This window comes from Diadema setosum, chromosome 14 (assembly GCF_964275005.1).
Source record: "Diadema setosum chromosome 14, eeDiaSeto1, whole genome shotgun sequence".
Taxonomy (NCBI): Eukaryota; Metazoa; Echinodermata; class Echinoidea; order Diadematoida; family Diadematidae; genus Diadema; species Diadema setosum.
In genome coordinates, this window is record NC_092698.1 from 11,369,783 (window position 1) to 11,383,826 (window position 14,044).

Genomic DNA, 14,044 nt, shown 5'->3' on the forward strand with positions numbered 1-14,044 from the left:
GATATTGTGTGTGTGCATGTGTGTGTGTTTGTGTACGTTTACATGAGAACGTGATTTCTACATGGACGAAGGTGTGATACTCCATAGAAGAAAAAAAAAGTAAACGATATAAGTATTTTGTTTCGTGCTCTTATGGGGTTCGAACCCGTACGTGTGCAACCTCACGGTTCTGGTGACGTTGCCTTTATCCTCTCGGCCATGTACGTCGTGACGAGAAAATATGAGGAACGTAAGCTTATATGTGAAAGATGATTCAGGAATCGTTTGGTCCACATTCCATTCTCATTTTCAGTTTTTAGCTGCAAAATTATCAACCTGATGAGGAGATTTGAAATGCATGATTACTGCAGCTTATTGTCTTAGCTACCACATACTTAAGTTTCAGAGGAAATGGAGCAAAATCAGCTGAGATAAAGGTGCTTAAACGTTGTCAAGTCAATGCATGTTTTCTTTTTTAATCACCTCCCATAGACATAACACGTCAACTTGTCTGATTTTGAGTCTTTACCTTTAATCACAATTGAAAGTATGATGGTAAGTCTTCTCGAACCAAGAGTGTGGAACGTAAGCTTCTACGTGAAAGATGAATCCTGACGATCACCCGTGACCGACACATATTCAAAGGGAACAGTTAGAAGTGGAAGTCCTCGTGCCATGCATATTGTCTCAGCAATTCCAAAGCAATGACACCCTTACATTTAGGCATACCATAATTTCCCTCAGAAATCAATGGTATTAATCATGTACAATTGCTTGCCTTGTCCATAAACTTTGCTTTACAAACTTTCAGTGAAACGTGTCATAACATAATTCTGTAACTCCATTAGCAGTGATTGACTACATAAATAAAGATATATCAAATTGAACGCTTAGCGCGTATTACTAAGGGGGATTTTAGCCTCATGCTCTTCACTGCTCAGATGCCAACAACACTCATTATACGGCTACGCATAGAGAAACAGCCATGACGAAAATAAAAGTTTTTTCCTTTTCTCTGGCAGATCGACACAAAACCCCTTCAAACACAATATAATTGACATGGAGGGACATGAAAAAGTTCATTACAAGTACTAAACAGTGATGCCTTCCACTCAACTCATGCGGCACAAGATACCTCTATAGCAACATAAAACCTGTCTACAACTCCGTTATTGGGTCAAACAATAACAACCTGGAATTTCAAAGAGATGAGCGAGACGCCATACACCTGGACTAGAGTTAATCAATTCAGCTCCCATTCCTGCCAGTTATCTAAACGTACACGTTCCTACCTATCCTGTTACAATATAACAATTACCAATGAAGAGAAAAGGAAAGAGCCAACGAAAGGTGGCAAGCGGGACACTGTAACAAGGGGCAATTTACAACATTAAGTGCGACAAAATTAATGAAGCAAACCCAATCTCCAAACTCCAATACAAAACAAGGGAAATAGAGCAGCCGTGGTCACGGGTTACGTATTCTTGATGAAATAATACGATAAATGACATCGGAGTGAATCTGAACTGCCGAAAAGAAAAAGAAAGAACGGAAAAAGTCCTGCGGGAGTCGAACTTCTCGCCTTCCGGTATGGCGTTATCAACACCCGGCGCGCTGAGCGATTATGCCACACGGCTGTCCTGAAGATCAAGTGCGAAACTTAAATCTAAATACTATCGTGACTGTGTTGACTGTGATGGCGCTATTCAACTTCCTACAAGTGGCAGCGTGGATTCGATCAATATACAGTTGCAAAGAAAAATCGGGAATCGTTCCGTACAGATTGCATTCTCATTTTCAGTTTTAAACTACAAAATTGTCAACCTGATGAGGAGATTTGAAAACATAAAATGCATAATTACTATTGTCTCAGCTACAACATACTTAAGTTTCAGAGGAAATGGAGCAAAATCAGCTGAGGTAAAGGTGCTTAAACGTTGTCAAGTCAATGCATGGTTTAAAAAAAATCACCTCCCATAGACATAACACGTAAACTTGTCTGATTTTGAGTCTTTACCTTTAATCACAATTTCTAGTTTGATGACGTCATCAGATTTCAAAATCATCACATGGGTCAAAAGATGGTTTTCCACTTTTCTTTCTCGCTTAAGTAGGCCTCAAGTTAAGTAGGCCTTATTTTATATCCTAACCTCCAGATAAGACATTTAAGAGTTCAATTTGTAATTCAACGGATGAAAACGTTTTATTTCGCAGCGATTCACCTCGATTTGTAGCCTGTGTTTGTAAAAATATTCTCAAAACGGTACATTTTTTCATGAAATAGAATGACTTTTTTCATGGATGCATCTTCTTTTCCGATTCCTTAACGTTACATTAATAGACGCTTACTTTATTTTATGTGAATTTATACTAAATCAACACCTTCCCAGTTGACTACTCCCCTCCAGATCATTATTGTAAAGCAGGTGTACACTGCAACATTGACCATTTTGTGAAAAATTTCCTTGTAAACTTAACGTTTTATTTCACAGCTGGGTATTTTTCTATATATTGGTTGATCTGAATGTCCACATCATTTTATTATTTTTTTTTTCTAAGTAAGTGTATCCTGTTTTGCGGAAAGGGAAACGAGGGTGTTTTGGCTTTTTTTAAATTTATGTGGAAAGATCTGATGCACACTTTTACTGAATTTTATTCATTTCTTTTTCACAAACACTCACACACGCAAACACGATTAAAGATCTTAAACATTTCAGGGGGTGAAAGAGGGCAACTGACGGGATAACACCCTAGCAACTCTCCTTTTCAATTTCTCATATCTTATGCCACTATCTGGACACCCTGTACAATTAATTGGTCTATAGGTGACGCTGTTCATTCTGCCGGTTTCGTGGGATGTTTTTGCCTAGTGTCGATCTAGTGAGCCTCTCTTGCGTGTCGGTCTCGAAAGCCTTTTGTGCGTAGTGTCGAACTCATGGGCTGTATAACTCTTGGGTTTATTAAGTGGTACGCTAACGGCGTATCAGATACTGTGTTTGCTCGAAATTCCCATTTCTTTCTGACGAATTTTGTGAACAAAATATCTCAATAATGACTCGACTAATTCACGTGAAATTTTCAGTCATATCTCATGACAATATCTCAGTACAGTAACATTTCCATGACGATAACTTATCTGTGACGTCATCTAGGCGCCATTTTGTGATTTTCAATGATCGATCATAACTTCATAACTAAATGCCACTTCTTTACCATTTTCGGTGAACATAAAGTTTAAGTCACGTCTGATCGTCCTGTACTATGCTAATTACCCAGGTCACCATGACGTGCGCGTATGCGCGCGTAAAAAAAGATTGAAATGCTCAAATCGACATCCCAATGGGTTTTCTGGAAGTTTCAGACAATTCTAAGCGTTTAAAAAAAAAGTCCGCGCGTTTTCGCGCGCACAGCGCGTCAGCGACATGAAAATGCACTTTTTCCGACTGATTTTGATTCCTGATACATCCAGTGACAATATCCATTGATGTCCGATCAATTTTGACCAATAACAAAGCAATGCACTTGGGTCAAAGTTAAAATTCCGCGGGCGCGTCTATGTGCAAATATAATGAAAAAAGCATGTCTCTGTTTATTTCGCCATAGCTCTTGAAAATGTCCAGCGACCCTATGTTTTCATTGCATATTACAAAAGCGTATGAGTTGTAAATAACATTTCAAGTATCAATATTTCGAGGAAAACTCTATGACGTCATCATATCGTCATCTGAAATAAAAAAAAAAGTGGAATCAAATTTTTTAAGGTATTTTTCTGACATTTATTTGCTGGTATCTCGGTAGATTTATCTCAATATTATCCCAAATTCGGATATGTTGTACTTTGAACATTTGTCTTTCAAGTCCATGACATTGTTTTGCAATTTGATATCGTCATCATACTGGAAATTGTGATTAAAGGTAAAGACTCAAAATCAGTTTACGTGTTGTGTCTATGGGGATTATTTTTTTTCACAACCATGCATTGACTTAATAACGTTCTAACATCTTTACCTCTGCTGATTTTGCTCCATTTCCTCTGAAACGTAAGTATGTTGTAGCTGAGACAATAAGCTGCAGTAATCATGCATGTTATCTTATTCTTCAAATCTCCTCATCAGGTTGACAATTTTGCAGCTTAAAACTGAAAATGAGAATCGAATGTGGACGAAATAATTCCCGATTTATCTTTCACATATAAGCTTACATTCCACATACTTTTCTCGTCGAGACGTATAGCTGAGAGCTGTACTGACATTTTCTAATTGTCTGATAATTCTAATCTACATTTTTGATGCCTACTACTGGAAAGAGAGGATTGTAAAACCCATGACAAGCCTGTAATGATTTTTTGAAAAAAATCAAAACGAGCAAGCCATGGAACGATCCACACAATTTGGCCTACGTCACAGGTGCTCTTGGTGCACAACTCTGACATTAGCAAGACGAACTACATAATGCCAATTTACTGATGAAATCTCACACGAAGTACTGCAAAAGCTGTTATTTAGTGTAATTGCAATATGGAGCTATAATAAACATGTTACACAATATCTATTAATCTTTAAAAGCAATCTCTTCAACAGCTTTTTATTAAGATAAAACTTGTGGGGAAATTCCAGATATGCAAAATGAAATTGGCATCGTTATCCGAACGTGCTGCCCATAGAAGACTGTGTGTAAGTAACGTTACGCATTGATGATCATGATCGAGCGATGGTTCGCCAGTTCAAACTATCTAACGTAGATGAGGGCTGAGTGAATCTAAATCTAAATGTAGATAGACTCTCTTCAACGGCACGCACGATTTACGCTTAGTAAGATGAAAACGGTACCCAGTACACATAGACTCTGAAATACTAGAACTAGGACTAGGACTATACTGAGCAGTCAAGGAGTAGGTTCTACGTGGCAGTCCAAGTTTTGATGAGTAGGCCCTACACCCACTCACCGTCGACATTGCAGCTGTAGGCCCTATGTGCACAGCGCTAATAAGGCACAGCGTAACGTTACATACCCCTGCTGCCTGGGGGGCGTTTCATGAAGGAACTCGTCGGATAAAATATCTGACAAGTCAATTATATCCGACAAGTTTTGAGAAATTCTTTAGTCTGATTGGCTGATTTCTCTGAACTTGTCGGATATAATTGACTTGTCAGATATTTTATCCGACAAGTTCCTTCATGAAATGCCCCCCTGCAAAACTTGAAGAAAGTCCAGACGAAAGTCCAGACTCCAGATCTAGATCTGGACCCTTGTCCTGCAGGCACTGTTGTTCCTGTGCTTGATTTTTCAGGTAAGGTATCTGCTTTATGGATTTCCGATGTTTTGTAGTCGAGATAAATCTCATAGTGGTGTTATTTACACCAAGGACTAATGTTAGATCTAACAGTTTGTTTCAGTAGGCCTACTAGGACCCATATCTCGGAAGAGTGGCCTGACCACGTAGATTCTAACACAGTGTCGCCGCTTCGCGATCCCAGCGCTGGTGTAGGTATAGTGCTAGCGTACTTCCGTATCCATGTAGATATCTCAAAATTCACCTTGCCAAATGGCACCAAACTCACAGGAAATACTTCATGATTCATATCCAACAGCTCACGTTAATTGGAAACAAATCACATGTCGGGAAGCGTAAGTGTAGATGTCGACTTTCCTGTCGGCGTCGCTAAAAATAATCTGCTCTACGACTAACACGAGTGATTGCAGCCAGGCCCTACCTACCTGCTGCGCACGCACAGACTGAAGTTAGCCATTTAATATCATGAGACAAATCTTTCAAGTAATCGGGGGCAATAAATAAATGTACAAATTATTTGTGGTAAGTCGAATGAAAAATGTAGTTCCTATGTCACACAAGTCGCAAAAATCATTACACTTTTGAGTTTAGTTCTCGCGTAAATTCCCCGTTCGCACAGTACTAGTCGGCTAACTTCAGTTCTAGATTGTGCATCTTGCGTTCGCCAAGATCTCTCGCGAAGAGTGAGTTTTTTGTGACGACTTGAAAGTCGACGTCAATATTGATACTTCTCGATTACTGATTTCGTTCAAATATTGACCGATTCTGTGACGCGCTATGTGTATTTTTGACATGGGCGCAGCCATAGTGGGTGTATCAGCCGACCCCCCCCCCCCTTCCCATTCCCCACCCCCTCCCTACGTTAGCACGCGCGCAGAATGAAAAACTGCTTTAGCCAATGGGCGTCTCGTACTGAGTGCGCGAATGCTTGCTAGTGCGCGAACCTTTGTTACAAGTGCGTGATAAACATGTTGCCCGGGGGTGGGGGGGGGGGGAGCAGGGGGGGGGGGGTCGGCTGATACGCCCACTATGGCTGCTCCAAAGAGATTAAATCTCTTTGGGCTGCTCCCTGTGCCGTAAAATGTCTGCTGCCCTCAACGAACCCGAATCGGTCAATAAGAGAATACTTTGAAATATGCTATGAAGTATATCCTGTAATTTTGGTGCGATTTGGTTTAGTGAACTTTGAGATATCTACATGGATAGAACAGTACACAAGCGCCGCCTGCTAGCTAAATTAGGCCTAAGCGTCGTCTGCTGCTCGATACGAATTAACGCACGCGTATGCGAGCGCTTGTAATCAGTAATAGTGAGAGCACCTGTGACATCATAACATCCGGGCTCGTCAGCTCATTAGCATAATTCTCACCTAAAAAGTTCCATTTTTTAACATTAAATTACGGACTTAATCGTTATGAAATTTTGATTCTGTTTGCACCGCTGGGTCTTTTAGAATTAAAAGAACAACATAAGGTTGCACACGTGCGGGTTCAAACGCCACAAGATGACGAAACAAAATAGCTCTTCTCTTTTTTTCTTTTTTCTTTTTAATGAAGTAATTCCACTTTCTCCATGTAGAAATCACGTTCTCATGTAAACGCAGCCATACGCGCACATACACACACACACTCACACAATATCCCTTTGTTTTGTGTTGGAGATTACATTGCTTCGACTGCTGCAAAATTTTGTAGGCTTATAGAGTTTGTCAAACTGATCATATTATATAATGACGAGATGAGACATAGCCCTCTTTGTTATGCAAATAATGGTCAAAGTACATATTTTAAAATACAAATGTTAAAGTGAAGGTGACTCTTAAAAGGCTTTATCGTCGTGTTTGATTTCTGGTTTTTGTTTGTTTGTTTTTTCATTTTGCAGACCTATTGGTAAATATTCAGTTACATAGCCTGCCAAATCGACTTACTTGCACACACCGACACACGCATGAAATTTCCACTTGGTTGCATGACAGAAACAATTTGATCTGAAATAATTATGTAGGACTGTATAAAGAACTGGACTTCACGAATGTATCTCAATTACTATCATAACTTCAAGTCGATATTTTATATCATTTTCGTTGTCGATCACCCGTGACCGATATCTGATGACCCCTAGCGTGTCACCTAACTCGTCTTCACTGACGAGTTTCATATCTCGTTTTACTTGATGTTGAACTCATGGGCTGTATAACTAGCTAGTCCAGTCAATCTAGTGCTTTTTAGGGGGTAACCCACCACTAGTTGCAACAGTAGGAAGTCGTTGAGGCCTCCTGAACATCATACTAAAAGTCCCCCCCCAAAAAAAAAAAAAAAAATAATAATAATAATAATACAAATAAAAAATAAAAATAAAAAAAAATCCAGCGGGGCAAAATAGTAAAATTTGCATAATATGCAATTCAGCACCAGTAATGAGAGAAAATCGACAGATCTCAGCTTCTCGTTATCCAATTTTAAAGATTTAAATTTCTAAACTTATATTTTGTAGGTCAATGAACATGATGAATGCCTTTTCTAATTGGTCATACAAAAATAATTTTACATAAAATGCAAATAAGCGGTATCTGTAAGAGTACATTCATAACAGTTCTCACGTTGGCATAATGCACGTTTTGCATATGGGGACGCGGGGTTGAGGGTATAACGTTGGGCGCCTCCCAAGGGGCAGCTTTGAATGTGCACCCCTTTTTATTATATAAGTATTGTAAAGCAATGTCTCCTGTATTTATTACATTGCATTTCTTGGAAATAAAAGTATCCTTGCTTTACGGCACGATCGAAAGAGGGGCCCACACTCTACAAGCTCTGTCTTTTTAGTGGGTCCCTCCGTTTTTTTCACACAATGCATATATTGAAAACCATTTCACTTTCGTTATCTTAGCACCTATTGCAATGTATCGCTACTGTTAGTTTTTTTTTTTTGCTATTATTGTTGCCTTCTCTGTACAATTGTTTTTGTCACTTAAGAAAGTGAGATTTATGTTTGTATATTGTGGAAAAAACGAATAAATATGAACTTGAACTTGAACTTGAATTTTGACAGCATGTACGTTTGGAACATATTCGCGTTACATGTTTTATATATTGCCAAGAGGATAAAGGGCATTTTGGGGGCACACGCCACAGGGTCGCCCTTCAATAAGCACCCTCTTTATTGTGTATATCTTGTAAAGCAAATCTTCTTCTATCATTTTCATGACTTTTCATTTATAAATATAAGAGTGTATTTGCTGTATTGCTGGAACTACTTTTAAAACAATTCACGCTAGAACAACTGTATTTGCGTTGCTAATATCTGTGTTTTGTAATAAAAGGGCTTGAGCGTCGGTGTGAATTTTGACACTTCCCAAGGGATAACTTTTGAATGTTTACCCTCTTGACAATATAGTTATTGAAGAGCAACGTCTCTTCTATTAATTAGTTGCGTTTCTTGGAAACAAAAGTGCCTTTGCTATACGGCACGATGGAACTTCAAAACATGTACTTTTGGAACATATATATATTCGCGTTATACTATACGTTTTCTATATATTGCCGTGAGGGTGGAATATTTTTTTTGCACATTCCACAGGGTTGCCAATTAATGTGCATCCTCTTCATTGTACAGATCTTGTAAAGTAAAGCCTCTTCTATCATTTCCATGACTTTCATTGATAAAAAGTGTATTTGCTGTATTGTCGGGACTACTTTTAAAACCATCCACGCTAGATCAACGGTGTTTGCGTTGCTAATATCTGTGTTTTTTCTTAAGGGGGCGTGAACGTCGGTGTAACTTAGGACCATTCCCAAAGGATTGTCTTTTAATGTTCACCCTTTTGACAATATGGATATTGTAGAGCGATGTCTCGTCTATCAACTACAATGCATTTTTGAAAACAAAAGTGCCCTTACTCTACGGCAGATCGAAGTTTGAAAACATGTACGTTTGGAACATATAGTATGTTCGCGTTATATGATTTTCAATGTTTTCTATATTGCCATGAGGGTGGGGTACTTTGGGGCACATCCCACAGGATTGGCATTTAATGTGCATCCTCTCACTGAATATATATTGTGAAGCAATGCTTCTTCTATCATTTCCACGACATTCATTGATATAAAAGTGTGTATGCTGTATTACCGGAACTACTTCTAAAACCATGCACGAAAGAACGTCGGTATTTTGCGTTCGTAGTATATCCGTGTGTTAGATACGGGGCTTGAGCGGAGGTGTAATTTTGAACACTTCCCAAGGGATTGCTTTTGAATGTTCACCCTTTTTACAATATAGATAATGTAGAGCAACTTTTCTACTTTTAATTATATTGTATTTCTTGGGGGAAAAAAGGGCAATTGCTGTACAACCGTAACGACTATGTGATGGCATGTAAAATTGGAACATATTCGTGCCATGTGTCCCATATTGCCCTGAGGGTTGGATGATTTTGAACATATCCCTCTCGGTTGCCTTTGAATATGCACCCCTTTGACTATATGATTATTGTAAAGCAGTGCCTCTACCATTTAAAAATCATGAAAAGTAAAGTGTCTTTATTTACCACCCGGCAGAACGTCTTTCTACATGCATGTACAACTGAATTTGCTTTGGCATATAATGCATGTTTTGTGAACTTGTTTTGGGACCACGACGGTCAGGGTAGGGGTGATTTGGGCACGTCCCAAGGTTTTGCGTTTGAATGTCCACCTTTTTGACAATATAGATATTGTAAAGCAACGTCTCCTATATTACGAAAATAAAAGCGTATGTGCTAGACAGGCGGAAGAACTGTTCAGATTCATGTACCCATGGAACATTTTTCGCGGTTGTACATACTGCCTGTTTTTCATTGCCTTAGGATGCGTGGGGTTACTCTGGGCACCTCCCACAAGGTTGTCTCTGCAAGTGAACCCTTTGTACTGTATAGATATTGTAGATCAATGTTGTTATTTTTATCTTTACCCCGGCAATTTTCATAGAAATAAAAGTGTCTTGATATGGCAGGAATTCAATTCGATGCAATTCAATTCAATTTTTATTTCATATTTAAACAAGAGCATAATAGACATCTCTTTTTTGTAACAGAAAATGAGGTGCGTAAAATTATGTAAGATGAAAAGAATGTACAATGATTGCAGCACTTTACGATAACTATACATAGTCATAGAACTCAAGTGATAGTCATAAAACTCAAGGAACGACCTTTTTTGAGACTTGCACTTTAATTACGTTGGTATTTGCGTTATAAGGGTCATGTATAGGGGAAATTAATGTGGGCATTTCCCTTTATAGGAGGCTCCCTTCGAATGATCACCACTTTAACTATGTCAGTGTAAGTCAAAATTGCAGAGCAACATCTTCTGTTAACCCCATTTAATTTCATAAAATAAAAGTGTCTTTGCTAGAGGACCGGAAGGACTGTTTAAAGGCATGTACCCATAGAACATAATTATGTATTTGCGTTGGTACATGATTATTGCATGTCTTAGACTGCCTTGGGTTGGGGTAATTTTGGGCACCCTCCACGTGGTATGTGAACCATTTTCACCTTATTTTGTAGAACAATAATTCTTCTTTAACTTCCACTGAAATCTAATGGAAAAGAAACGAAAAGGACGTTATAGGGTTTGTTTGTTGTTGTTGTTTTTTCGCTTCAAACAGCTGTATTCACGTGTGTATAATTATGTTTTGTATCGAGCCGTGAGGGTATAGGGATACATTCGGGTCCCTCCCTGCGAGTCGCTTTGACTGTACACCACTTTTTAAAGATATACACATTGTAGAAAAAGGTCTTTGCTGTCAATGCCAATTCTATTTCATGGATATAAAAGAGTCTTTGCTAGACGGCCAAACGACTTTAAAAATATCATGTACGCTTAGAACAACGAAAATCGCGTTGGTTGATGCATGTTTTGTAAATGGCCGTGGAGATATGATCGATAGGGGTAACTTTGGGCACTACCCAAAGGGTTTCCTTTGACTGTGCCATCTTCAATATCTCCAAACTCTCAAGGATGCAAGAGCTGAATCATCAAGATTCGAATAAACCACCCTCCAAATAGAGTTCATTCATCACAAAATTGGACAAGTTATAGATGTTGACAGTAATTGTTAAATTTCTTACTTTGATTCTCTGTAATTAATGGATAAGCTGTCATTATCTATTCTGTCTGATAACAAACTCTAATTTGCATAATATTATTCATACTAGGTTACTAATGCTGTAAAGTTTGTTTTTGTGTAAGTTTGTTTTTGGTGAAGAGAAAATGAAATATCATATTTGAACACTCTTGATATGCTCATATCGAGCACTTTGACGCATTTGAATATTCCGTTGGCTCGGTACCCTTTAGCGACATAAGATAATTTGCATATTATGCAAATGCGGCCCAGATTATGTACATAGAAATATTTGCATCGCACCAACTGACATTGTAAACAAAGGTTTCAACACTTTTCGGTCTTCCAATCTGAAACCTAGAAGCATAGTTTTCATGGAAACACTACTTTTATCATTATGGGAGCTAATTTGCATATTATGCAAATGAGGCCCAGATTATGTAAATGGAAATGTTTGCATCGCACTAACTGACATTGTAAACATAGGTTTCAACACTTTCGGTGTTCCAATCTGAAACCAAGAAGGATAGTTTTGGAAACACTGTATTTTGGAAACACTGTATCTTTGTCATTATGGGAGCTAATTTGCATATTATGCAAATTTAGCCACTTTGCCCCACTGGATTTGTTGAGACTTTTAGTATGGTGTTTAGGAGCCCATAACAAGTTGCACTGCTGTTGCAATTAGTGGTGGGTGAAACCCTATTTCGACTGGACTATACAAGTGGGCTGTATGACTTGTGAGCTGTATGAATCGGGGGTGACGGTCTCAACACCAAACCAAACATGAATTAAACCCACAATCCTAATCCTCACGACCCTATCCCGATCAGACGCCCTAACCGTAACCATTAAGTCTTTGGAGAAAATAAGACCTGAGCAATTGTCGCAGGAGAAATATCGTGTTACCAGATTTAATATTTGTTATGGTGGCAGCACGTTCAGTTTGTATTCTATTTAAAAAGCCTATTGACATTTTGAGCGAAAGTAGCAGGGGAAAAATACCATTAGCCACATTTCTTGAAGGAACCCAATGCAGGAGATAACGCTCACATGCCTTTCCCGTCAGTCATGATAAGTGTCGTGCAGAATATATCACCTCGCGACCTGTTATTAACCTCTCACTCACAGCTGGTTGGCCAACACTCAGTTTGAGCCCGTGGATGCCCGCCTTGCTTTGCCCTGCTTCGATGAACCAGACCTCAAGGCTGTTTTCGACGTGAAGATTACCCACCGCCAAAACATGGTCGCTCTCTCTAATGGACGTGAACTAGAGGTCGCTGAACACGGAGACGGGTGGATGACTACCACCTTCGACCAGTCACCGATCATGTCCACTTACCTTCTCGCCTTCGCTGTCGGAGTATTTGAATTCAAGGAGGTGAACACGACGAATGGAGTCAGAGTATGAGCCACAAATTCATCACTTTGTATTTCAAATGCTCAGGTATTACCAGAGCCAAGGGCTCAAGTGAGCTATGGCGATCATTCATCGTCTGACGTCCGTCGTGCTTAAACCTTTTAGCTCACCTGAGTCAACGGCACAAGTGAGCTATCAGATCATTTCATCCCCCCCCCCCCCGAAAGAGGAAAGTTTAAAAATCTTCTCTAAAACCAGGAGTGATGTAGCTAAGTTACCGCTATGAGTAAATACATTGGTGACTGTATTTTCAAGTTTGTTCATGGCGGATCCGGAAATGTGTGATTGAAATGTGCGGGATGTGTGATTGAAATTGGGACTTAAATTTCACACTATATATTTTTTATATTTTCATAAAACGCATGGTCTAATGAAAAAAAAAAATCTGGGCAGGTACTATCACTGAGCTGATGAATATACAAACGGGCACCACACCCAACCTTGGAACCCCCTGGAACACAATGCCCCCCCCCCTTCCCCTCGGGGGATATGTAATTGAGATTAGGACTTAAATTTCACATTATATGTTTTTTATCTTTTCGTAAAACGCATGGTCTAATTAAAAAAATAAATAAATATCTGGGCAGGTACTATCACTGAGCTGATGAATATACAAACGGGAACCACACCCAACCTTAGAACCCCTGGAGCACAATGCCCTCCCCCCCCCCCCCCGGGGGGGGGGGCAGCAAGGAATCTTTACAAACTTTCTCGCACCTCGTGTGACCAGTTAGGTTCGTGTTATGGGTAAGCAAATTGCTAATAGTAGATGCTACTATGTAATCCCGTGAGATTTTTGTGCCTGAATTGATTTTTTGGCCTACTTTGTAAATTTGGGGGTGCTGAATCAAAAACAAACAAACAAACAAACAAACAAAAAAGTTGGTTCCATTTTTTCCGACCACGTCTTCAGCCGCCATTTTGAGGTTCAAAATGGTCATTAACAGACCATTACACGATTATGCGAGGGTTATCTCAAAAGTTGTCACTGCATTGAAGCCGATGAATGTGGTGTTTGGCAGTTAGGTATCGCAAACATTCAAGGGAGATATTCTAGACAGAGATGCAAAAATGAAGCTTTCATGTTCTGTACTAAGAATTTGTATCTGAAAGAATAAAAAAAAAGGACCAATCTGGGATGATATGAGACAGGCTAGACAGTGAGCTTTTGCAATTAAAATACAGTGTAAGATTGGATCCAAAGTCAAGAAGCTTAAGAGGATCACCGACTTCTCATATCATTTCTACTG

The 14,044-nt window shown here is 39.2% G+C and overlaps 1 protein-coding gene across 1 annotated transcript in view; it reads left to right on the forward strand.

Annotated features, from left to right (window-relative positions):
• Positions 1-14,044, forward strand: part of LOC140238364 (aminopeptidase N-like) — a 129,448-nt gene that overhangs the window by 14,133 nt on the left and 101,271 nt on the right. Inside the window, exon 2 of the mRNA XM_072318296.1 lies at positions 12,506-12,779. Coding sequence (XP_072174397.1) covers positions 12,506-12,779 — 274 coding nt within the window. The remainder of the gene's footprint in view (positions 1-12,505; positions 12,780-14,044) is intronic.